Raw genomic sequence first — 27507 nt, forward strand, 5'->3', positions numbered from 1 at the left:
TCAAGTTCTTTTGGTCTGTTTAGTAACGTTTCTATTTCTTTATTTTTTTATTTTTTTTTCGGAATAAAATAAAAATAGAAATCTGTTTAGTAAAAAAAATTTATTTTTTTGTTTTTGGAACAAAAAAGTATTCCTAAAATAGATTTGGAACAGAAACAAGAAGCAAAAAAAATCTGCTTCTTATTTCTGGAACAAGAAAAAAGAAATGATTTTTTTCTAGAATACTCCAAAAACAAGAAACAATCCATTGGCCGCAACCCGCCCACCGCCGCCTCTCGCCGTCCTTCGCCGCCACCTACCGCCCGCCTTTCGCCGCCGCCCGCCGGCCAACGCCCGTTGACCGCCTCCCGCCTCTTGTCATCGACCACTGTTTTCCGCCGCTCGACGCTTGTCGCCACCGGCCGCCGTCCTCCACCGCTGGCCACCGTGCTCCATCGCACGACGCCGTGCTCCATCGCCCGATGCCGGCCGACACCCGGCGCTGGCCGCCTCCCCCCGCCAACCACCTGACGCCGGCGATCACCCACCACCGGTCGCCGTCCTCCGCCGCTGCTGGCCACCCACCACCGGCTGCCATTCTCCGCCGCCGGCCATTGTGCTCCACCGCCCGACGCCGGCCACCACCTGGCGCTGGCTGCCCTCGGCAGCCGGCCACCTCCCGCCTCTGGCCACCCGACGCTGGCGGTCACCCACCATCGACCGCCATCCTTCGCCACCGGCCGCCGTGCTCTATCGACCGACGATAGCCACCCTCCGCCGCTAGCCACCTCCCGCCGCTGCCCCCGCTGCCGTCATCGCCGCCCGACGCCACCGTGCTCCACCGCTTACCGCCGTGCTCCACTGCCTCCCGCCGCCGGCCGCCATTCTCTGCCGCCGCCGACCACCGTCCTTCGCCCCCCACCGTCACCTGCCGTCCTCCGCTGGTAGCCCAGAAGGGAGAAACTCGTCCATAGAATAGAAATGGATCATTCGCGCCCTAAACGCGTTTTTATTCTTTTTCTATTCCAGAAATAGAAATTTTGTGCAGTTACTAAACACTATTTTTTGCTTAGAAACTCTACCAAGAAATAGAAATAGAAAAAATAATTTCTGATCAGAAATTATTTCTGAGAACAGAAACGTTACTGTGCAGATCCTTTTTATCTTGTCTCTGTGCACGCTTCAATCATATGGGGGGTGTAATCCCTTATCCAAAGTCCAATGATTAAAGCTTTCTATTTTTATATTCGCCCGCCGCCATCGGCGTTCTCTTTTGGATAAAGGAGGAGACTTTGAATGGATAATGCAAGTGGGTGTTCTTCTTCTCTGAATTTAAAGGGAAGCTCGACTACTCGGTCAATTTCTGCGTCCTGGTGGAGCGTTCACGAGAGCACGAAAGCACATGGATGCCCGTGAATCATGATGGCCATTTCTTCTTCATTCTTCCCTCTTTTCTGGCCATTTGGTAAATTACACCCCATAATTTCTGTACTGTCTCGCACTCGTGATGAACGAGTCGAACCGTTATTACGTACTCCGCTTTGTGACCCGAACGTCCGAATGATGAGGAAATCGCCGTGACCGCTGACCACACGAGATAGCAAGCCTCATTGGTACCCGCGAACTCGTGAACGACACTTGATCCTTTTAACCTGCACAATCGTGCTCAATACTATTTTTTTTTTTTATAATCGAGGTATCTGCGCGGTCGACGAGCTAGGGCTCAAACCAGCGGTGATGCTCGACTAGTCCTTGAGGGGGCTAGCGCAGCATCCCACCGTCACGACCCCCACTTAAATCACCGATGGGCGAGTTTTGAATCCAGGACCTCTCGTGAAAGGAACTGAGCGCAAACCAACGCGGCCACCGATGGGTGGGTGTGCTCAATACTATTTGTGATGCTTAATTCGCTAAAATGCTTGTTTGGTGGTTAGAGGGAGAGAGTTTCTTGAATTCTTTGAATGTTATGACGATTTAATCAGCAAGGGATTGGAAGAGAGGTGAATATATCCCTTTATTAAGCAACTCTCAAAAGTAGTCTGATTGGGTTAATTTTATACTAAGTTCTTTCAAGAAGATTGTTTCCAAAAAGCAAGGTCTTCATGGAGCTTTTCTCCTATCATGTGGTCAATCGCTTTGCTTAGATTAGGGATAATGACACAAACAGTCCCTGAACTTTAACCCAATTTGTAATTTGGTCTCCGAACTTTAACCCAATGTGTAATTTGATCTCTGAACTTTTCATTTGTTCAATGTAGTCCATGAATTTTAGCTTAATGTTCAATTTGATACATGAACTTTTAATCTGTTTAATGTGGCCCCTGGACTTTTAATACATGTTCAATTTAGTCCCTGAATTATTTGAAAATATCAAATTACATATTAAGTCAAAATTCATGAACTATTTGTGTCATTTTCCCCTTAGATTACAAGGACATAGGTGTGTTAAGAAAAATGGCTTCGATTCTCCGCATAAAAACTTTCAAGTTACAATCTTTCGAGTATGATTACTAGATTCTCCCTTATAATTTGGGGTCTTGTTGTAGGGTCTCCTATACATGAGCTTTATCTCTCAATCCGTCCCTCCAAATTGCGCGAGATAAATCTGCCGTCATGTAAATGATCACATACATGGTTCGGAAACGAACGTGTAAATTGATCAGAGAAGGGATGACTCTGTGCATAAGCGCTGACATTAGTCGCCGCACATCGGCTAACTCGTTCTCTCACCCTCCTGCCCACAAACTTCAAAGATCAAGAGAGGTGAATGGTCTCTCAACTCACATGTTCTTGTCAGCCACGCAAGTTTTCAAAGAAACACGCCATGCTCTTCGCCTTCAATATGATATGAACGGTGATCGTTTTTATCATTGAGGAAGTAAAAGAGCAAAATTTTGCGGACATGAATACAGACCTCTCTACTAATTCTGACAGGAGAAATCAAGGATTAACCAAAGAATCATCAAATTGAAGTCACCAAAATCTCCATGGATCTTTATATGGAGGAACATAATTCTCTGTTGGTGGTAGGAGACGAAATGACGACACAGTTTTTTCGAGGAATGGTCCCATCTGCATCGAGAAGATGAAGATCTCAATTTAGGTTCAGTTGATACACTATTTACAATTTCCAGAGCGGAATTGCTACGAACTTATTGTGTGTGTGTGTGTGTGTGTGTGTGTGAGAGAGAGAGAGAGAGAGAGAGAGAGAGAGAGAGAGAGAGAGAGAGAGAGAGAGAGAGAACCTTGGTCCACTGCTTGCTGAGCGTTGAAGCATTCAGTGTGTATAGATAACCTGAAAGCAGAAGTGAGATGAGATCTCTGAAGAGCAATTGAGTAACACCAAATGTAGCAGATGAGTTGGAGCAAAAAGTTCCACAATATTGATATTGAGAAGTTTCAACCCTCACTAAAAAAACAAGATAAGAAAGAAAACACAGAGGCTTCAGCCTCATTAACACAAAAACAAAGAGGATATGGAAGTTCAAAGACAAATACAGACGGTATGCAGTAAGGCCTAAGGTTTCATATATTATAACATTTGAAACACGTGGAAGAAATTTTGAGAAAATATATGTTTTTGTTCCTACCATCTCGCTCCGCTGTTGAGGCAACATAATGTCTGTAAAGATTTGATTCTTGAGCCTGCAGTATTCCACGTGGCATGTAAGCAGTTGCCTCATTGGCACGTGCCCGATACTAAGAAATCACTTTTTAGAAAGAAATGACCTACATTTTTCGTTGGAGATTTGCGAACGAGGTATTCATAATACCAGTACGGCTCGCCATTGATCTGAAAATGAAAAGGTGAGATGGAAACAGAATCCATGTTTATATGAACAAAGCATAATGTAGAAAAGTTGCTTAATTAGCTGCAAAGAGAATTGCATTTAGTTCAACAAGTACATAGATATGGGACAATACATCACTAGAATGAGCATCGAGGACCGAACTCTCAGCCAAGCGCTGGGTTGAAGTGACTCGCTGCATAAACAAATACACATTTTAGTACTGCACTATACTCTGAGGAAATAGTTTGTCACATTTATTTGGATGTTAAGATTCTCAGAAGCATCATATTAAGATAAAATCTTGCATTTACACAACTGTTACATTAATTACCAGCTGCATTACAATTTTAGCCTGGTAAATAAGGATAAGTTGACTGTCTATATGACAGCCCATCAGGACCATCGCTTTACCATATCTATGCAGTCAAAGCTCATTCATAGAAGGGAGTCACCTTACCAGGGCAGATTTATCTGATAAAACAGAATCAGCAATATCTTTTGCTGACCATGAACTCTTTTCCTTTGATTTTAAAATCTGCAAATTTGGAGGACCTATCTGCAATAAAGGGACAACATAATGTTGAAAATTGTGCATTGTGTAAAAGGAGATGGTAGTGATTGGACGTTACCGAAACAGAGATGATGAGGTTATCAATAATGTCAACTCGCTCGGAAACAATGCGTAAACGTGCATCAGCTGAATTTCGAACAAACAGAAACCCATTAAATACAAGTTCAATGGCATGTCACCGTTTGCATATAATTGCTCAAAGCAGTTGCATAATTTCGACTAATGCTGTAACAAAATCATAGGGCCCAGTAATATTCTTTCTTTTTTAAAGAAGGATATATAAATATAGGAAATTAACATTTTTCAAGATAGCATATCGACAAAATTTGAAATGCATAATTTGAGGCATCCAGCAGCAATCTCACTATCTAGATATAATTATCCTGAGCTTAAACCCATGATTTACACCTCTCGAAGTAAAAGGGGTACACTATGCTAAAGAGAGGTGTTGTATTTCTGTCTTTGCAATGCTGAAGGGGGAGATAGACTAACTTACGGGACAGTGGTGCAGCTGAAGAATAGCGCTCAGGCTTTCTGGATTCCACCCTTCAAATGAATAAAGTTAGTGACGTGCCAACACAAAATCTCCTATGCTACAGATGTAAGCTTTCTTTAGGTCTGCAAATCACTCAAGATGAGTATGTCTCATGCAGCTTGGCCAGCAAAAGCCCAAAAAATCCACAAACTAGAAGGACCCAGGGAAATGCATGATGAGGTCCTGGCGATTGGCAGTCTAATGTATCCAGGATTTCACAAAATCACGAGTTACGAAAACTCATTATCATGGGGCTTATACTGCCCATTCAAGAAATTTCATAAGGCAAAACAGCAAGAGAGTTTTTTTGATTAATTACAAAAAACAACTCGGTACACATGAGTATTGGCAAAACCCCCTAAAAGGACACATGATTATCAGGCAATGGAATTTCAGAGCCTGGCCTACCAATTCAGTAAGGACCAATCTTAGCAACTGTGGAATCAGAAATGAGGCTTATAAGTCACACAATCCTCACATATTCTCAATAATGAACTTCTTCATGCACTCCAGTGGCGAAGGTCTGAGGTACCAAACCCTCAAAGACACTGCACAACATTTACATTTTCTATCGCAGTTGACCATTCAAATCATTGTGATAATTATGTCATCAAAATGTGGCTTTAGGGTCAAATATAGCCTAGAAAGCAATGAGACAACCTCAATGTTGTCCTATATACTTAGTAACAGATAGACACATCCATTCTCATACATCTGGAATTGACCTCTTATTCAAGTAGATATTTTGGAAGTAATAGGATACTAAGGCAGAGATAAACTGCTTGTTCAAGATGAAAAGTTAATGGAAATTAACATACCATTTGAACATGAATTTCTTTGATGGAAGGCCCACTGGATACAAGTAGGTATAAGCATTTATGTCATCAACTACTGAAGCCATTTTCAACTCTTCCTCGGCTAACGACCCTGCAAAACAGGGTAATATAACTAAGCCCGAATCATGGCCTGAAAACTAATTCCAAATGGCACAACTCGAACAAGGAACTTATCCGATTCATCACTTCTTTCACTGCAAGTTACTGGAACTTTTGCATTCCTTCTGAGGCCTCCATTTAGCTGAGGACTCCATAGGAATGAGGACGCGCTATTTGTAAGTTTTTACAGTACCGTTTTCAGTCTTTCTAGACACTAGAGCTGGCGCATATAAGCACGAGCTCGCTAGTCAAATAATTTAATACTTCTCCCCACGAGCAGGCCGGCGTTCATCCTAAACAAGAAGCATGAACTTATGCTAAACGGGGTGCTCAGCACTAGAACACACGGGCTTGCACTAACATTGTACGAGGAAATGTGCGCAGGGACCCGGATAGACGGAGAAATCTTTCAGGTGCTTCAGGAACACGAAGTCCCTGCACACCTGAAAAACCCGTGTTGTGTCCCGGGTGTTGGGAATATCCTAATTTTTCTTTTTGAAATGGCATCTGGCCGTGCGGTGATTGCCTCGGAATGGCGGGCTTAGGAAGCAGCTAAAAGTACCCTCCCAGATGTAAAGGTCAATGTTTAAATAACATATAAGACTCGCACGCAGCACTTCTACATCCGGTTCTGTTCGTTCCACAAATGGAAAAAGTGGAATTTGGGAAGCGGAAGAAATTCACCTGAAGAAGGAGCGACGCCAAACAAGGAAGAAGAAAGGCCAAACAGCACCAAATCCCTTCTTCCAAAACCATTAAAGAAGGCGGGTTCGGTTCTGGAACTCGAGCTCGCCATGGCTTTCGGAATTAACCCGCATTCCTTCCGTACAACCACGGCTCTGTTCTGGCATCTGGAGCCGAACCCACAAAAGGAAAACGCACATCACCATCGACAAGCTAAGTAGTACTCAGAGAGAGAGAGAGAGAGGACCTGAAGCAGAGTGGATTGGAAAGCGAAGGAGATAGAGGAAGCATCGTGAGGGAAGAATTTCTGGAGCTGGTGGTTGGGTTGGGTTTGCTCTCAGAGAAGAACAATGGAACTGGAGAGGAAGGAGCTTGGGCACTTCCCACGTTCAGCTCATCCCCTCGGAGTCTCGGACACAGGATCACACTATCGCTTCTTCTTCAGCCACAGAGAGAGAGAGAGAGAGAGAGAGAGAGAGCTATATTCCATTAATTGTCAGAGAATAATAGCTATACTATTTTTTTTTCATAATTAGATAATTTAGCAATGTAATTTTTCCTCCATCTTTTTTCTTTTTCTAATTTATTTTGAGAAAAAATCACAAAGAAAACTCAAAACTATCTCTACTATGACACATTTATTATGAATTTTTTTTTGTAAAACTAAAAACCCCAAGCTATGCCTACCGTGACACACTTTTTCGTCATAGTTTTGTCAAGTGATTTTTCAGCCAAAATAATGTTGTTTTATTTTACTCAAGCCACGTGAGTGCCATGTACACCGTTTGCTTTATAGATTCCATATAGATAGATTTTTAATAGTTCTTATTGACAAAACTTTGATGGAGGGTCAGTGTGTTGCACGGGTATAAGTTTGAAATTTTTTATGCCACATAAAAAAGTTTAGGGCGATGTGTCATTGTGAGTATAGTTTAAGGTTTTTAATGACTTTTGCCCTTGTTTTTAATAAGTAGCAATAACATTTTACGGCCTCTATATTTCAAATATAAGGATCGTGAAATGAAATTTCACGAAAATAATGTGCGTAAATTAACTTTTCTCTGGCATTGCATGTTTTTATTAAATATCAATAAATTCATCATACCCGATAATCGTATCTAAAATCAAAGTATAAGGGCATTGATAGATTTTTCGATCAAAGTATAAGTACATTGAAAGTTGTAAAACTTGTCACGAAAGTGTAATTGAATCTTAAAACTTTCAAAAAATTTAATCAAGTTCTAAAACTTGTCAAATTGGTTCAATCAAGTCATTCCATTAACTCTGTTCAATTGGGTTAATGAAAAATGCAGACGTGTCTTATTTTATTACTTTCTTAAGACACGTGGTAAAGATGTAGCGTCCACCAAGTGCCACGCCTGAAAACGATTAAAAATTAAAAAGAAAATGCAAACCAAATTAGATTAACAAAAATAAAAAAAACTTAAAGTTGAAAAAAACACAAACTGCAAATAAAAAAAACGCAAACGAAATCAGTCTCGAGCATTGGTTGGTGGTCGCCACCACTGTCCATCGTCGGAAAGGGCTAGAGGAAGTCGCCTGGGCCTCACTGATGGCTGTCGACCCTCGCTGTTTATTTTGAGGTTTTCTCTGCATGGCAAAATTTCGGCCTGTTACTAAAACAATAAATAATGTGTTCTCTCGAATGAACTTTGCAAATAGCAACAATAAATAGAAATGACACTCCTACGATTGAAATGAAATCTTAGATTCATAAGTTGGTATGCTAAAGCAAGCAAGCCCGGGTTCGGATCTTATCTATCTGTTGGTATCCACACCCTCAAATCGGTTCAAATTGAATACTGATGGCTTGGTGTTTGGTAACCCGAGTTTAGATCCACCTGGGCAGGCGGGTCAAGGTATTCTCTTTTCATACGAGCCCTTAAACGTGGGCTTCTTCTTCTGTATGAAATTACGCATTAAGACGGAATCAAGCTGTTCCCCGGGTTAATTGAACGTATCTGGTCGTGCAATGTAAGACGGCAAACGTTAACACCATTGATTTCTAGCCAAAATTGGCCACAATGACTACATTGACAAATCGTCAAAATGTTTATGACTGAATTAACCAAATTAAAAGGTTTAGGACTGAATTGGTACAATTGTAATATGTTTAAGACTTTTTTGGCAATTTCTCCAAAGTTAACTTAAGTACATAACTTGTAATTTTTGACACTAGGAAAATTAATCACACCCATGTTTGGCAGATACACGAAACCTGCTTATTACTTCTCCTCATCATTTTCGGACCAAATTTGGAGGGAAAAAAGCACATATTAAATTCTGAAAAGTTGTGAAATATCATATCCGATTCTATATATATTTGCAAATTTTGGAAAATTCTAGTGTTTTGCTAAATAAAAGTTGAATTCTGGCTTTTGAGAACCGCAAGATTAATAAAAAGTGAAATTTCAAGTTTTACTCACTCGAAACGCACTTGCACTCAATATAGGGTGAAGCCTATAAATTTCATATTGCATACTTATTATAGTACTTTTTCCTCTTCGTTACCAATGGAAAGTTATTTTGCAATTGTATTTGTGAAGTTCTTACTATCGCAATTACTACAGATGTTTTTTTCGACATTTCATTCTGCCCTAATTTCTCAGGGTATAAAGGGAAGTCAATAGTTAAGTGTTGACTCTCTATAGACTAGTGTGTGGATAGACGATAGAGCAGTAACAACCCCTACCATAGTTCTAGGACGTGGGAGATGGACAAGAATAGACTATACTAAGTAGGGAAAGTATCGCTTGACAGTACAAGTCAACACTTACGAGGAACTAAGGATATGAGTTTGTAACATCTCAAATCCCACGTCGGTTTGGAGAGACCTCTTAAAGGTATAGAAATATTCAAAGTCGATTAGGATTTTGGGTTGGGGGTTGACATACTCTGTAATGACATTTGAGGTAAATGGACATGATGAAATGCAGTTATTCTGTGATCGAAGAGGATCCAAACCCGGTTCTTTCATGTGACAAGGCTTGTTCCTCCTTTTCTTCCTTATAAAATGCTCCAAAAAGTGCATCAGGAAAATCATCAATGCATGGCCGGAAGGGGGATTTACTTGGATTAGAAGCTAAAGCAAGGGTTTTATTTCGATTCATCACATATATGAGCAGCACTACACAGTTGTGGATGGCCAGAGATGAAGATTGAGTGAGGCTATGCATACAGAATGGTGACAAAGATATGAACTACGCATATCATCCTACGCCATTTATGGAGCACAAACACCTAAATATATCTCTAACATATTCATCCATGTATAAAAAAATAGCACGACTCGCGATCGCAACAAATAATATGTAAGCACCAGCACATAAAGCTTCTCACATATCTCGTCCTTGACATTCCCCATCACAACCTTATCAAATCACCTCACCATCCCCAAAAGGAGAATTTTCCGAGAAGTGTTAGGCCAAGACCTCTCTCTGGCCTTCATGAGCAAAACCCTCGCCCATGCCACCCATCCTTCCCAGGATATCCTCTTGTCCCAGGGAGTCCCCCACTCCAGCAGCAGCCTCAGCCTGGCCTCGGCCTCCCTCTCCGCCTCCTCGTACCGCCCTTTCCCGAGACATAGCTGCCCCAGCACCACCCTCGGCTCCCCAACGAACGGGTTCTTCTCGATGCTTTCCCTCAGCCTCCGTTCCACCGCGTCGTAATGCTCAGCTCCTCCCGACTTGCTCACCTCGCACGCCGCTTCCCAGTACTTGTCCCTTGCCTCTATCTGGTCCATTGTGCCGAGGACCCTCGAGCATGACTCGAACACCGGCGGCACCACTAGCTGGATGTCCTCATCCCGCTCTTCTGACGGCGGCACGGAGTTGGCGTTGCTCGTGCCCATCTTCTTCTCGAGCATGAAGATCTCTTCCTCTCTCACTATGAGCATGTAGACTGCGGCCATCCTTGATAGCGAGTTCATCCAGAGCCCGGGCTTCCCATCCCCGGGCCACAATGCCCAGATATTGTTCCCGGTTAACTCCAACCGCCCGGCGCCATTCTCAAACAGCACGTCCTGAAAAGTAAATGGTGTCAATTTCTCATCCCAGCATAACTCGAACGAGGTGCAATTTTACTGAGAGAAACTCTAAATATAACCAATCGACTCGTTCGTTTATAGGAGTAATATTTCTAACGTACCGGACCAAATCAACAGCAATAGTATTGAATAACAAATCAGAGTTCGACAAACACCACAGCCGTTACCTGAAACCCAAAGAACTGCTCGCTGAAATCGGCCATGGTCATCATCAAGAGAAGAGCGACCACCCTCCTGGAAACGAGCAGGTCCTCTCCGGTCTTTCTGTGCTTCACCATTATCCCCTTGGCGGGCAACAGCGACTGGACCTTCTTCCGCCAGGCCTCATCGCCTTTGAACGCTCCCTTCTTTTTGGTGTTCTGGAGGGACATCTCTGAGAGCTTCAGATGCTTGACAAGCTCTGAGTCGTCGTAGTGGAAGAGCAGGTCGTTGTGGATAAGAATCAGCCTCGGGATAATGCAGTAGAGGTAAATGAGGCGCTCGGCGGCATTGCCAACATGGCTGCGGATGACATCACGGCCAGTGTTTGGTTCGAAGATGGCCAGGTCAATGGTGGGGTAGGCGGAGTGGAAGAGGCCGCCGAGGCATATGGCGTCAGGGGCCCCCAGAGATGGAGGATGCGGTAAATGTTGATGAGGTGCTCAAGAAAGCTGTTGTGCTTGTGCCAGCACTCCCCGGTGCCGACTGAGCGGAGAGTGGCCCCAAGGGAGGGGAGGCGCGGGTTGATGACTTCGAGCTCGCCGCGCAGGAAGGGCCGTGCGGCATCGAGCAGGGCTTGGAGGTCGGTGGTGGTGGGAGGAGAGAGAGATTGTGGTGGTGCTGTGGAGGCCATAGTAGGGAGGAAATGGAGTTTAAGATTGGTTTGTGCAAACAGTTGGCAAATAACAAGAGAAATGTTTTTTATTTTTTTGCAGAATTAGCGAGGATGAGCGCAGATAACTAACTCAAACAAGAGTTAGTGGCGAAAAGTTAGTTGGTTATTTAATCATAATAAAGTGTTGCTATTGATGATAAAGATATTTGCTGTTCGTTAATTTTTCTAAATGATACAAACAAATATTTTTAGGAAAATATTTATCAAGTTATTCAATGTCAGCGAAACAAACAAGCCCCCTTATGCCCAACTCAGGCAAAGAAAGAGGTAGCCGATCAATCACAACCCGTTGTCTTCACGCAACATGTGATCTGTTCTATTTGTGAATAATTTCTTCACGTATTCAAACTATAATTGCACGATGATACGTGACTGTAATCTCAGATATTATCCGCTTTTGTTTTAAGGACGAGAGCGAAAGTTGTATACCATCCCTTTAATCAATGAGTCCACAACCTAACTCTATATAGTATGCTACGTGCTTCGGTAGAAGGGTACCCAAATCAAGCCGCATTATTACATCCTAGAATGAACAAACATCTCGAAACACCAACCACACTATATGTGGTTTACCCTAAATAGCATAAGCATAAAGAAAAAGAAAGGACCTTATCCTAGAATGAACATGCATGTCAAAACCGCCAACTATCTGCCCTAAGTATCATAGCATAAAGAAAAAGAAAGGCCCTGCACTTTATGATTCACGTCCAATCTCTGATCAATAGATTCACGATTAACCACCACTGCCTCCGAATTGTTTCAAGGAAAAAGTTTCCCATTTTGCTAGAGCTTTTGTCTATAATGATGTCCTTAGTTGGAATTCTGAGTTACAACTTGTGTATATTGGCTGCTTCGAGCTTTCGAGAATCAATCATACGCACCGCTGGAGATTGCAATTAGTCCCTAACGATTGGATAGACCATTTGCAGAGTTCAGGAGCTTCCGATGATCATGGAAGTCATCTACAGGCTTCATTTTTTAAGTTCAAATCGCCTGTTGACTGAACGGAACCTCGAAGATTAATTACTTAACTTTTATATACTCGTTCATGTGTTTCCTGAACGAAGCAGGAACTCGGGGATATACAAAGGCAATATGAGCTTTCGATAATGCAGGCCACCTAATAATAGATCCAGCCAATGGACTTTTTCCTTCTCCCAAACATGACAACACTGCAGATCGCTATCATCTTCGCGAGATGTTAAAGTGAGGGGATGCCAATCACATTTTGTGCTGGATAGCGCATTCTGGATTGAATTTGAAGATCGCAAGTTCGCAGCAACAGCATGAGTCCTGGGTCACCCATGCACTAGCATTGCAGCTGGAGTGAGTCAAGTATATAAGATTCTTCCGTGATGTGTCACGGCCTAGTCTCGAGGGGTCTTCAAAAAGAAGCCCGATTTTAACTATTTGGGCAGGACAAAATGGAGTCGGTTTGGTCCGAGCAGGGTCAAATAGACGAAGCCGAAACTTAACTTCACCAAGCAATCTATATAACCACCAAGCGGTAGCGGCTTCATCACCAAGCTTTCTGCAGCCAATCGAACTTCCCTTCTTAATAAGCAATGGAAGAAAACGTGGCGAAAACCAGCATTTTCCATAGATGGATGCCTTCTGTCAATAGAAGTCCTCACTGAAATTAAGATCTTGTGCAGACTTATCTTCGCTGATTTGAACCAAGGCATCGGACCCCTATGATCCTTGACATAATGCCAGGCCAGAAGACATGCGAGGGCGGCCAAGGGGTCTCGGAGGACCACGATTGGCATGGCAAGGCTGAGAGGAAGACTGGTTCCAAGGGACTTTGCCGTCGCTCCCTGTGCTCACCTTGAGTCCCGAGACCATCAGCTCGAGGTACCAGAGATTAGGGTTCTTCTGCGACAAAACGAACCCGCTGACCTCACGTTGGGTTGGGCGAAGCTCGCCCTCGCCGGATTTGGAGGAAGAAGAAAGGGAAAGAAAAACAAAGAAAAAGAAAAGAACAAAATTTAAAGAACAAAAAAAATTCGAAAAATATTAAAATATTATTAAAAATTGTCAACGTTGTCACTGGCGGTATCACGTAGGCCAACTAGCGTTCACGTCAACAATATCCGGCCAAAATTAGGTGGAAGGACTAAATTGACACAAATACAAAATATTCACGACTGAATTGACACAAAAAAAAAAGGATTACATTTACACAAATACAAAATGTTTAGTATTTTTCTCGCACTTTCCCCCTTTTCCTCCTTGCTGCATTATTACATCAACTGTACCTTTACCCTTTCACATGCAATAATTCATTACAAGTTACCAATAGATAGAAATGACACTCGTCTGCATGAAACGGAATCTTATGCTCATATTGGTGTGCTAAAGCGAGCAAACCATTAAAGATTGGAGCAATGTGATAGAGAAACCCCTATTCAAGCCTATCATAAGCCTTGTCGAGGTAAATTTTTATTTTTTAAGCGCCACGAGACCATTCTTTCTCTTGTTAGTGTTCATGTGATGGATGATCTCTTGAACCGTAATAACAGTGTCCGCGGCTCTTCTTCCCAGTATGAAGCTAGCCTGGAAAGGATCGACAAGATCTTCTAGACGGGGTCTAATCGTATACATCAAGATCATCAATGCATGGCCGAAAGAAGGGTTTACTTTGATTAGAAGCTAAAACAAGGAGTTTTATTTCGAGCAACTTGCATTCACGAGCAGTGCATACAGAATGCGGGCAAAGATATGAACTATCCATATTACGCTACACCATTTATTCATCGATGTATTAGAAACGGCACGACTCACGATCCTCACAAATAATACAAACACACACACGGACACATAAAGCTTTCTTCATATCTCGTCCTAACGTTATTCGTGTCGAATCAAACCCCATCACCACCTGTTTCGTCGGAAATATTCTCGCGACAAAATATAATTAACCGAAAGTCGTTCTTCGGCTCTTAATGAAAGGAGACTGGGTTCTAGATCCAATTCCGGACAAGAGCAATCCAGGCATGAATAAAAAACTTGATTTTTACAGAATATTCAGACGAAAGCATCCAATTACTGGCGGCGTCCAAAGTTCATAAGGACCTAAACAACTACAACTATGGAAACTGAAAGTGCGAAACTGAAAAGTAAGGACTATAGCTATGGAAACTGACAGTGCGAAACTGGAAAGTAAGGATAAAAGACATTTGTTTTATTCATGTGTGCGGGAGGGTCTTTCTGTCGATAATCAGTCGCTATTTATAACGCAAACTTGGTAACCGTTCTTGGTGTTGTATCCGATACCCATCGTTGATTTCATCTTCACCGTTCACTTAATGACACCTGTTTATCAACTTTATCTATCTTATCTTTTGTACGAAGCAATAACCGCTCTTGAGCTTTCTCTGTGTTGACAGCTGTCTTTAGTATGATAACTGTCACCGAACCCCTTTTATCTTTTGAAATGATAACCATCATCGAGCCTATTTGTTCTCTGGAACAACAACCGTCATCGAGCCCATTTGTTCTCTAAGGCGACAACCGTCATCGAACTTTTCTTTATTTGTCATACGTCCTTTGAGATGATAACCGTTATCGAGCTTATTTGTTCTCTGGAACAACAACCGTCATCGAACTTTTCTTTATTTGTCATATGTCCTTTGAGATGGTAATCGTTATCGAGCTTTTCTCCGTTTGACACCTGTCCTTCGGGACGGTAGCCGTCATCGAACTTTTCTCCGTTTGACACCTGTCCTTCGGGACAGTAACCGTCATCGAGCTTTTCTTCGTTTGACACCTGTTTTTCGGGGTGATAACCGTCATCGAGCTTTCCTCCGTTTGACACCTGTCCTCTAGGATGGTAACCATCATCGAACTTTTCTCCGTTTGACACCTGTCCTTCGGGACGGTAACCGTCATCAAGCTTTTTTACATCTGACACCTGTCCTTCGGAAATAGGGACCTTCGTCGAGCTTTTCTGACTTGACACCCATCATCCTTTTCATCGATGTCCTCGATGAAAAATACCTTTGGCACTTTAGTCTGGTTTTTTCCTGATTTGACACCTGCTTTTCTGGAGCAAAGGCCTTCATCGAATCTTTCCTAGCTTGGCATTCGTTCTTCTCCTTGTCGACATCCTCGATGAAAATGCCTTCAGCACTTTTGGTCCTCTTTCATCTGAATTTCAAATTTCCCGCTTATGACTGCCAGTACTTACCAGCTGTCATTTTAGTACAGGCGACGTCATCTCTTGTCGTTTTATTCATCTATCCTAAGCGTCGATAACCTTAATTAATTTCAGGTGTCAACACCACCTAATCAAATCGCCACACAAGCCCCAAATTGTGAATCCCCCGAGCAGTGTCAGGCCAAGACCTCTCTCTGGCCTTCATGAGCAAGGCCCTAGCCTAGGCCACCCACGCTTCCCAGGACATCCTCTTGTCCCAGGGACTCCCCCACTCCAGCAGCAGCCTCAGCCCGGCCTCGGCCTCCCTCTCCGCCTCCTCGTACCGCCCAATCCCCAGACATAGCTGCCCCAGCACCACCCGCGGGTCCCCAACGAACGGGTTCTTCTCGATGCTTTCCCTTAGACTGCACTCCACCGCGCCGTAACGCTCAGCTCCTCCAAACTTGCTCATGTCACACACCGCTTCCCAGTACTTGTCCCTTGCCTCAATCTGGTCCCTTGTGCCGAGGACCCGCGTGCAGGAGTCGAACACCGGCGGCACCAACAGCTCGATGTCCTCGTCCCGCTCTTCTGATAGCGGCTTGTAGTCGGCATTGCTTTTGCTCTTCTTCTCGAGCATGAAGATCTCTTCCTCTCACGCTACGAGCACGTAGACTGCGCCTATCCTCGATAGTGAGTTCATCCAGAGCCCGGGCTTCCCGCCCTGGGCCACAATGCCCAGAAATTGTTCCCGGTAAACTCCAATCGCCCGTCGCTGTTCTCGAACAGCATGTCCTGAAAAGTAAATGGTGTCAGTTTCTCACCACAAGAAGACTCGAACGAGGTGAGAATTTACACAGAGAAACTCGAAATAACCGATTGGCTCATTTGTTTATAGTAGTAATATTTCTCAACAGCAACTGTAACGAATAACAGATCCGAGTACCATGACATGATAACCGTTACCTGAAACCCAAAATACTGGTCGCTGAAATCGGCCATGGCCATCATCAAGAAAACGGCGACCACCCTCCTCGAGATGAGCACGTCCTCTCCGGTCTTCCTGTGCTTCACCTTTATCCCCTTGGCTGGCAACAGCGACTGGACCCTCTTCCGCCATGCCTCGTCGCCTTTGAATGCTCCATTCTCCTTGGCGTTCCGGAGGGTCATCTTTGTTGGATCAATAAGAAGATCACTTAATACAAATCAAGCTCACACGACAGAAACAATACGTAAAACAGAGGAGATTATGAAAGTGGAGGACTTTTATTCAGCGCACTTTTTGAGAATACAAAATAGCAATAAATAGAATTCACAAAACGTAAAATCAGCAACTAAGCCAGATATGGCTCCTAAGAATCTGCTAACAATCTGATTTATTGTTGACTACGTAACTAGCTAACTGCCTCCTAAAAGCAAGGAACTCAGCTTTGAATCATTTCTTAACATCCCCCCTTGATTCAAAGTTGGTTAAACCAAGTTGACTTCTAAGTTCTTCAAACCTCCCACATGATAAAGCTTTAGTTAACACATCAGCTACCTGTTCTTCTGTCCCACAAAAATCCAGCTTAACTTCATCTCTAGCTACCAGCTCCCTCAAAAAATGATGCTTAATCTCTATGTGCTTGGATCGACCATGGAAGACTGGATTTCGACTCAAAGCTATGGCTGAAGCACTATCACACTTTATAACAGTGGCCTCTACTTGTTCCTGACCCAGCTCACTCAAGACCTTCCTCAACCAAATTGCCTCACAAGCTGCTCCTGCTCCAGCTATATATTCAGCTTCACAAGTGGACAAGGCAACTGTTGTTTGCTTCTTAGAACTCCATGCTACTGCTCCTGAGCCCAAGGTGAAGCAGTAACCGGATGTGCTTCTTCTATCTTCAACGCATCCAGCCCAATCACTGTCTGTATACCCCAGCAACTTCAATTCATACCCTTGCTTGTATAAAATTCCAAGATCAGTGGTGCCAGCAACATACTTAAGAATCCTCTTTACTGCTCCTAAGTGATGTTGTGAAGGATTATGCATGAATCTCGATACAACACCTACAGGAAAGGCTATATCTGGCCTAGTACGAGTTAGATAAGTAAGCCCTCCTACAAGACTCCTAAACATGCTTCCATCAGCTGCTGGTGAACCATCCTCCATCTGCAACTTCTCGTTCATATTCATAGGGGTTGTAGACCATTTGCAGTTGCTCATGTTGAATTTGTTGAGCATATCTTTTGCATACTTTCTCTGGGTTATGAATATGCCACCTTCCATTTGCTGAACTTCAATTCTCAAAAAATAATGAAGAAGGCCTAGATCCGTCATCTCAAATATACTCTTCATTGCTTGCTTAAAGTCTGAAATTGCAGTAGCATTTGACCCACAATATACCATATCATCCACATAAATACACACCACCAACAGATCTTTGACTCCATTTCTCTTCACATACAACGTTGGTTCGCTGCAACTTCTCACAAAGCCACACTCCATGAAATATTCATGGATTTTCAGGTACCATGCTCTTGGTGCCTGTTTTAAACCATATAGAGCCTTGTGAAGCTTGTACACTTTGTCCTTCTTTTCCTTCACAACAAATCCTTCAGGTTGTGTGACAAATACCTCTTCCATTAACTCACCATTAAGAAAGGCATATTTGACATCAAACTGATACACCTTCCATCTCATATGAGCTGCTAACGCCAGGACTAATCTTACTGTTTCAAATCTGGCTACAGGTGAAAACTTCTCCTCTACATCTACACCTGGGATCTGTGAGTACCCTTTGGCCACCAACCTTGCCTTGTGCTTATGAATTCTCCCATCCGCATGAAACTTTGTCTTGAAAATCCACTTTAACCCAATTGGTTGTTTTCCTTGTGGCAAATCCGTAAGTTCCCATGTGTGATTCCTCTCAATAGCTTCTAACTCTTCCTTCGTTGCATCTTCCCATTCTTTTATACCAACTGCATCTTCATAAGAGCCCGGATCAGCTGTAAAGAGAGCAAATGTGACATTCCGAATTTCGACCCATTTTTGGGATTTATAAAACGTGTAATTCGTCAGTGTGCTTATAGTAAAAATCTCGCCCGGGAACTGATCACTCCCGGTTATCGTTTTTAAAATTGAGATTTCGCTAGAATCGCATTCGATCGAATTTGGCCGTTATTTAGAGCCCAAACTTTGGTGTCGAATTTCTCGGAATTCCGGAACGAATTTAATTGGACGGTGTCGATATTAGTGTGGCCAATCTCGATATTACCTGGGATACGTGAAAAGTGAATTTTTGACCGGGTGCGAATTTGGATTTGGTAGACCACCCTCGCAGTGTGTTTTTATTAACACCCTTTTGGCCAAATCCTAAAAATATTAATTAGGATTTTTCGGGGACCGTCGGATCGTTTTTGGATTTGAATCGTGGCCGTCGGATCGCACTTGAGTGCGATTTGACCATTCTCACTCTCTCTCTCTCTCCCCCCCCTCTTTTCCGCCGATCCCCTCCCCTTTGCGTGTCTGACCACCAAACCCCCCACCTACCTCACTAGCCCCATCATTTCCCCTTTTCTTCTTCTTTTTCTTTTTCCCTTCTTCTTCTCCTTCGCTGGTCTTGCTTCTCCCTTGGTTCTGCTTCCCGTCGGCTACTGCTTCTGCTTCTTCATTTTTGCTGCCGCCGACTAGCCCTTCTCGCCGGGACCAGCCCAGCCACCGCCCGCCGTCGCCTCGTGCTGCCGTCACCCCGAACGAGCCGTGCCGCCGTCCGTTGCCGCGACCGCACTTGCCGACGGCTTGCCCGCGCGGCGCGCGAGCAACGCTGTCCGTCGGCCCGCCCGAGCCATGTGCCACCCGGCTCCGCCGCGCGTCGCCGCCTCGCCCACCGCTCGCCGCTCCGCCGTCACGCCACCCCGGCCCGTCCTAATCGCCACCGTGCCGCCTCCGACCGCCATCCCGACTCCCCCTCGGCCGAGCTCGCCTCGCCTCAGCCCCACTCATTGCCGGAGCCGCCCCGTTGTCCATCTCCGCCGCTCGCCGCCACCGTCCCGGACGTCGCCGCCTCCGTCCCGGCCTACGGGACACCGCCACCAGCCGCCCGACTTCCCCGGAACGACCCAAGCCGCGGCTGGATCGCCCCACGGCGGCTATTCCTTCGCCGTTCACCCTTGTCCGCCGGCCGCCAAGTCCGAACCGGAACCACCGCGGACCGCCCTCGCCGCCGTCGTCCTCGCGTCATCGCCGGCGTTAGCCGAGTAAGTTAACCCCTAATCCCGTGTTTAGGGTGTTAAACTTGCTTAGGGTAGTTTAATTTATGGTTAGTTTGTGTTAATTGTGGGTTAGTGGTTAATTAATTGTGTTTAGGGTATAAGTTATTGATTAGTTTATTGTTATTGATTATTATATGAAATGTTATTATTTTCGGAATTTAAATATTATTTTATTAGTTAATAAATTAATTCCGAATTAAATATTATTATTTTTATTATTAAATAATTAATTTCCGAAAATTAAATAGTATTATTTTCGGAAAATTTTCTAACGTTAATTGTGATGCCAATGTTGGATTTCGCCGTATAAGTTGGCGTATTTGGAAAACGGTTTAAATGATTTTGATTCGAGAAAGTATTTATGGGATTTTTGAAATTAAATTGAATTTATGATAAACTGTTTTGATCGGAAGTTTTTAAGAAAGTTTACGAGTTTTTGGCATTAAATTATTTTTATTGTCATGCCAAGTAATTGGTAGTGATGCTTTGTGATTGATAAACATGTTTAGCATCGAAGCTTGCAAGAATTGAATGACTGTTTGCATGTGTGACCACTTGGTTTGTTATGCGGCATTGTGTGAGCACTATTCATGGACGCATGGGCTAATTGAAAAGATAATAATTGGCCGGTATGCTTGTGTGCTCGTATGGTCACACGTTAAAGCCGTCTTGCTGTGTATCGCTTGACGTTGCCCGATTTATCGGATGCCTGGGGATAATCTGGAGTGCCGATACCCCGGATGCCTTGTCGCGGCCCGAGGCCGTACTTGATGCTCCTTACGGGATACCATCTTACTGTGTATCGTTTGATGTTGCCGTATTGGAATGCCGTCATCCTGTGTATCGTTTGACGTAGCCGTGCCCGACGGGGCGGGACGGAGCCCGGTTTTTACCGGTAGACCGCCATCTTGCTGCGTATCGCTTGATGTGCGGTGGTCCCGAGGGGGCGTAATAACTGGAATACGTGTGATACATAGTGCCTGATTATGTGGTAGAAACTGCTAGGCATGGTATGGGACGTGCCCAAGTGGATTCTATCTTATAATCGGGACACGCCCGCTTGTGATGCATTGATGCATGAGTAATTGATTTAGATGCTTCGAGTTTGCGACATATGCATTTCATCAACGTGTGTACCAAGGCGAGGTAAGGATGCCTGCGGTTGTTTAATAATGTGCTGTTGATGCTGTGTTGCCTGGTTAGGGACCCCCGTGCGAGTTGGCCTCCTAAGCGGGGCTTAGGCCGTTAACTTATTGAGATTTTATCTCATTTGTTGTTGTTAAACCTTTTTCAGGACCTTAGCTTGTCGTTGCTTCTTATGCGGTGTGGAGTACCGCGGTTTTTGGTTGGTCCTTGAGGGTTAGGCCTGGAAGCTGATCTTTTGGATGGAGTAGATTAACCCTAACCTTTGTCTTTTGCTGGCTTTTGTGAAAACGCCCGGAGTGGGCCTGTAAGTATGTTCCCATGGGTTAATCAAGAGAATATTAAAATGGCTTTTGTTATGTCTGGTTTTCCTCTGCTATCCCTGATTTAATTATTGTCTGGGGATTGTTGTGTTGGTTATCGTTTCCGCTTGCGTAATTCAAAGATAAAAAAAAAAGGGTCGGGGACGAGTCCTGGGTCGTCGCATCATAACGACCATAGCGGGATGTCGTGCGCCCGCGGGGTTCGGGGCGTGACAGCAAATGTGCAAGACTCAAAGATTTCCCTCAAGGAGCGCACCTTTTGTGGAGGTGTCTCTTCTGAACTGGAAGTTGCTGCTTCTTCGATTCTTCTTGAGCTTCTTGTGGTCATCCTCCTTGGTGGTGTTTCATCTGAACTCGTTGTATCCGAGCTTATTGAAGATCCACCTGCACCTACGCTGCTGTGTGCATGTGCACTTTCTGACCGAGTTTCATGCTCCTCATTTTCGGTACCTTCTTCATCCATCAGGTGTATCACTTCCCTCTTCTCCTTTCCTTTCCAATTCCATCCTTCCTCCTCATTGAACTTCACATTTCTACTAATGAACACTTTTTTAGTTACAGGATTGTACAATCGGTATGCTTTACTTTCTGTACAATACCCAATGAACACATACTTTTCTGATTTTTCATCCAACTTCTTTCTATCCTGCTGATTTTTCATAGCATATGCCACACATCCAAAAATTCTCAAATGACTAACAGTAGGTTTAAAGCCATACCACATTTCAAATGGGGTCTTCTTTGTCACTGCCTTGGTTGGGGATACGTTGAGAATGTAGACAGCAACGTGAACTGCCTCTGCCCAAAAGAGATTAGGCATGTCTCTCGATTTCAGCAAGGCCCTGGCCATCTCCACCACTGTTCTATTTTTCCTCTCCACCACACCATTTTGTTCTGGTGTATAAGGTGCTGTAAGTTGCCTCTTTATGCCTGCTTCTTCACAAAAATGATTGAATTCTGTGGAAAGAAATTCACCTCCCCTATCTGATCTTATCCCTTTGATATTTTTCCCACTTTGCTTCTCAACAAAAGCTTTAAACTTCTTAAATGTTTCAACCGCTTCAGACTTAACTTTGAGGCAGAAAACCCAACTCATTCTACTAAAATCATCAATCAACATCATGAAATACTTACTTCCACCCAATGAGGTTGTACTCATTGGTCCACAAAGATCCATGTGCACCAGCTCCAATACGTCGGTGGCTCTCCAGGCTTCTTCTTTTGGAAAGGATTTCTTGCTGTGTTTTGCAAAAATACATTCCTCGCACTGCTTGTATTTGTCACCTATCGTTGGCATCCCACTGACCATTTCATCTATTGACAGCTCCTTCATACTCCTATAATTCAGGTGGCCGTATCTCATGTGCCATAGTTCTGAGGAATTGATTGCTACCATACTGAGCTCTTCTACTGCTGTAACCTCAAAAGGAAACATAAGATTTTCTGTCATTGCTACTCGAGCCACCAGTTGTCCTCCTTCTTTGTCTCTAATGGTGCAAGTGTTGTTGTCAAAGAGAACTATAAATCCTGACTTCAGCAATTGGCCTACACTCAACAGGTTGTGAGCCAATTGAGGTGCGTACAAGACATCCCTGATCAGCTTGCTTCTTCCTTGATGTGTCTTGATAAGTATTGTGCCTTTTCCCTCCACCTGAATTTTGTAGTTGTTCCCAAGACTGATCATTCGTTTCTGAGACTCATCCAAGTCCTTGAACATTTCTTTCACTCCGGTCATGTGATTGGAGCAACCACTGTCCACAAACCAAATGGACCTCTTGTTCTGTGTTGTCTCCTCATGTGCCATAAACAGGTAACACTCTTCTTCCTCCTCTTCTTGTTCCTCAGCATCAGCAAATTCTGCCTGGTTAACCTTAACCTTGCAATCTTTTGCAAGATGTCCCACTCTGTTACAATTGAAGCATCTTCTCGTTTCTTGTTGTGCGTTTTTGCCTCTGCCTCTGCCTCGCGTCCCACTTCTTCCATTTCCTCTCCCTGAGCTTCCTGATCCTCTCCAATTTCCTCTTGAATTGTAGTTAGCTTGGAACGCCCTTTCATCAATTCTCTCTCCAGCTCTGTTGATTCTATCTTCATGAGCAAGAAGAGAACCCATCAAGGCATCGACAGACATGGTTGTTAAGTCTTTTGATTCCTCAATTGCTGCCACTACATGATCAAATCTTGTTGTCAAGCTTCTGAGTATTTTGCAAACAATGGTTTCATCTGAGATCTCTTCTCCATACGATCTCATTTGATTTACCACTGTCATGCCTCTTGAAAAGAAATCTTGAATGGACTCTCCACCATTCATCTGCAATGTCTCAAAATTTCTCCTCAAGGTTTGCAGCTTCACTGCCTTGACCTTGGTTGTCCCCTGAAACTCATTTCTCAAAGCTTCCCATGCTTCTTTTGCTGTTTCCGCGGCTGAAACTCTAGAGAAGACAGTTTCATGCAGCCCCTGTTGGATAAAAAAAAGAGCTTTGGCATCTCTTTTTTTCAGCTCCCGCATTCTGCCCTCTTCTTCATTCTTTGGCACACCATCTTCCACAATCTCCCATAGGTCTTGAGACCTAAAGAGAGTCTTCATCTTAATACTCCAAAACTCATAGTTTTCACCCTTGAAAATGGGTATCATCGATTGCTGCGAGTTAGATCCATTTGCTGCCATGTTGATTTGCAGTAGAGACCTTCAACCTGGCTCTGATACCACAATGTTGGATCAATAAGAAGATCACTTAATACAAATCAAGCTCACACGACAGAAACAATACGTAAAACAGAGGAGATTATGAAAGTGGAGGACTTTTATTCAGCGCACTTTTTGAGAATACAAAATAGCAATAAATAGAATTCACAAAACGTAAAATCAGCAACTAAGCCAGATATGGCTCCTAAGAATCTGCTAACAATCTGATTTATTGTTGACTACGTAACTAGCTAACTGCCTCCTAAAAGCAAGGAACTCAGCTTTGAATCATTTCTTAACAATCTCTGAGAGCTTCAGGTGCTCGACGAGCTCCGAGTCGTCGTAGTGGAAGAGCAGGTCATCGTGGATAAGGGTCAGCCTCGGGACGATGCAGTAGAGGTGGATGAGGTGCTCGGCAGCATTGCCGACATGGCTGCGGACTACGTCACGGCCGGTGTTGGGGTTGAAGATGGAAAGGTTGACGGAGGAGTTGGAGTTGGCGGAGTGGTAGAGCCCGCAGAGGCAGACGGCGTCAGGGGCCCGCCAGAGGCGAAGGATACGGTAAATGTCGACCAGGTGCTCGAGGAAGCTGGCGTTCTTGTGCCAGCACTCCCCGGCACCGAATGAGCGGAGGGTGGCCACAAGGGAGGGGAGGTGTGGGTCGACGACCTCGAGCTCGCCACGCAGGAAGGGCCGCGAGGCGTCGAGAAGGGCTTGGAGGTCCTCGGTGGCAGGAGGAGAGAGAGATTGTGGTGGCGCTGTGGAGGCCATAGTTGGGTATCCCGTCGGAGGATTGAGGTTTTCTAGTGAGCTAGAGTTTGTGTTTGTTGAGACATTTATAGTATCTTTTGGAGGACTGCGTGCTTGCTACTGGGACTGAGCTAAAGATCAAAGATCGAAATGAAAAAAAATATTACAATGGGATCCTTATCACTAGTAAGAAGTTTGTAAAATAATATTTTGAAGGGTTAAGATATTTACTGACCCATGTACATATTTTAGTTTATTTTTGTACCTGCTTTCGATTTACTAATAATTTGATCATAAGCCATATATTTGTTACTGGTATGAGACATAGAGTTTCATTTCTTAGGTGTTCATGTTGATGGAGGAAATATATTTGTGGACATATAGTCGATAACTCAATCGCATAAATACTACATTGAATTTATACTCTCAGTGATAGCGCAATAATTATTATGCAAGCACAGTTAATCTCAAAATATATGAAGAATAGATTAGTTTCAATAATTGAATTTATTTTTATACTTGTCATGATCAGAAAAATAGTGTTGGTGTAAAAGAATCATCTCTATTGATGGCAATGATAATTTATTCAAATACTCACATTAATCTAATTTTCTTCGTTTCATATGACATGAGTATAAGATTTTTTTTCTTTTTTTTTTAATTGTAGATTTAGGATAAAAATATCATATATAGACTAACGGGGATACGAGGGACAAAATCAATAGCAGTGTTTATGATATGTGAAGAATTTGTATTTTTGTGTGGACTCAATGCGAACTCTACTAGTTTTTAACAATATCAGTTCTGATTTGGAAATTGTGCAGAAGAAAAACGGATTTTTTCCTTGCTGGTAAATTTAAACAAATGCTAGTAAGTGTTAAAAAACTGTCAGTAAAAAAACAATGACAGGTACTTCTCATCCAGATAATCATTGGTAAATTACCAACAATTTTATGAAATTACCACCATTTTATGATAGTTGCGAATTATCAATTTTGTATTATGTTACCAAATTTTTTTTTTATAATTTACCAATGCTTTGCATTTACAATCTCTTATATGAATCTATCAATCAAAGTTAGAGTGATTTATCAACTTTTGTTAAATTAAATATCAACTAGCTAGCTTTTGGGTACATAGTTACTCATCAACATTTATGTTTTTTTTACTTTATTTTCTTTGAGTTATTGATTTTTATTTGTTAGTTAGAACCCCTTATATTTACTAACCCTCTTTAGAGATTACTAATATAAATTAGCATGACTCACCAACTTTATTTGAGTTAATTATCGATAATATTAATTTGATTTATTTTTCAATTTTCCTAGTTTTGTTGCCATTTGCAAATTTTTATTTACATTTGTTAGTAACGTCTTAATTTTATCAATTCTTTTAGAAATTACAAACCTTAACTAGAGTTACTTGCCAATTTTTGCTTCATGAAATTACGAATTAGTTTTGAGTAATTATATGAATTTATTATTAAGTTTATTTTTCTTTTTATTACCAACTTTTCTTGTCTTTGATCCACTCTTATTTAGCTTTCTTGATTATAATATAATTCAAGTAAAATATCAACTTTTCTCTCATTTAGTTATCAACTAGTTTCGGATAACCAAATCTCATTTGAGTTAGTTACCAACTTTTTAGTTGGGTTACTTAATCAGGAATAAAGTTTATAAAGTCAACAAAGAGGGATCAGTAATTTCAAGTAATAGTTGATGAATTTAAAGCGTTTCTAAGAAAGTTATATAAAAGTAGGAAAATTCCAAATAGGAGCTCGAAGTACCCTCATCTTCTCAAAAGAGGGTTTAAAGTGGAACTTGTTTTAAATAAGGGCTTGAAGTGACTTACTTAGTCTCAAATAAGAGCCTAGCTTGTTGACCGGCCAAATCTTTGCCGATCGGAGAGCACATGCATCTCACGTGTTGATTTCGGCAACACGGTCAGGGGCATTGAGTCGTGCGACCTTAGATCTGAGTCGCATGACCTCAAATGTGAGGTTGCACACCTCAATCGCTGGTGTGAACCTCCATTAATGGAGGTCGCCCGTAGGATTCCATTTTCCGGAAAACAAATTGATTCTAAAAGAACCAAATAAATATCAGTAGCTACATTCTTTTTTTTTTTGGTCTGTCCCATTCTAACTCTCAGCTTACTCTCAGACTTTTGCCTTGCCTCTTGCACGGTGTGGGAGTCGAAACCCACATCTAAAACTACACGTCTCCACCACTAACTCTTCCTGAGAAGGTGAGGAATCGAACACCCCATCTCCCTTTTTCCAAATAGGAAGGGTGGCCACTGAGGCAAACCGCTTCCCAAGTAGCTATCTCAAATAAGAGTCGGTAACGCAAAAGTCATTGAAAATATAATCGGATAAAAGTCAGTAATCACACCAATTAAGATTCTAGTTTCTAAAAAGAGTTATTGACTTTCCTCAACTCAACAACATCAAATTCAAGGCTGAGAACGACCGCCCGGCAAGTGAGATGTGAATTTAGCGACAGTAGAAATGAACATAAATGCATGCCTTGATCTAATCAAGTTCATGAAAGATTGCCTTGATAGTCCCTGCTCAGGGTAAGAAGAATGCAAGGTACATGCTTATTTAGCGATTTGGAAAATACTTCCATAGAAATGAGCGCTCGTATTGCTCACAAAAATGAACGAAAGAATGACATTTTCCTCATCAACAAATATACTTAACCATGGATTGTTGTTGACGACGAAAACATTTCTCGCTGATTAATTTTTTCTTTACACACGGTTATTGTAAAT

The 27507-nt window shown here is 42.9% G+C and overlaps 1 protein-coding gene and 2 pseudogenes across 1 annotated transcript; all 3 read right to left on the bottom strand.

The window, feature by feature from the left end:
- Positions 1–2822: 2822 nt before the first annotated feature.
- Positions 2823–6903, bottom strand: LOC115663417 (psbP domain-containing protein 5, chloroplastic). The gene is made up of 11 exons (XM_030585415.2): positions 6743–6903; positions 6496–6662; positions 5695–5803; positions 4838–4887; positions 4400–4467; positions 4228–4326; positions 3904–3963; positions 3713–3772; positions 3570–3624; positions 3225–3274; positions 2823–3051 (listed from the first exon to the last, which is right to left on the bottom strand). The coding sequence occupies exons 1-11, from the start codon at positions 6784–6786 to the stop codon at positions 2953–2955; spliced, it is 861 nt and encodes a 286-aa protein (XP_030441275.1). The 5' UTR covers positions 6787–6903; the 3' UTR covers positions 2823–2952.
- A 2896-nt stretch (positions 6904–9799) lies between these two features.
- Positions 9800–11393, bottom strand: LOC115663418 (uncharacterized; annotated as a pseudogene).
- A 4325-nt stretch (positions 11394–15718) lies between these two features.
- LOC115663419 (uncharacterized) lies at positions 15719–24859 on the bottom strand (annotated as a pseudogene).
- Between the last annotated feature and the right edge of the window lie 2648 nt (positions 24860–27507).

Source organism: Syzygium oleosum, unplaced genomic scaffold, assembly GCF_021117445.2.
Source record: "Syzygium oleosum isolate NSW1041296 unplaced genomic scaffold, Sole_v2.1 Sole_v2.02, whole genome shotgun sequence".
NCBI lineage: Eukaryota > Viridiplantae > Streptophyta > Magnoliopsida > Myrtales > Myrtaceae > Syzygium > Syzygium oleosum.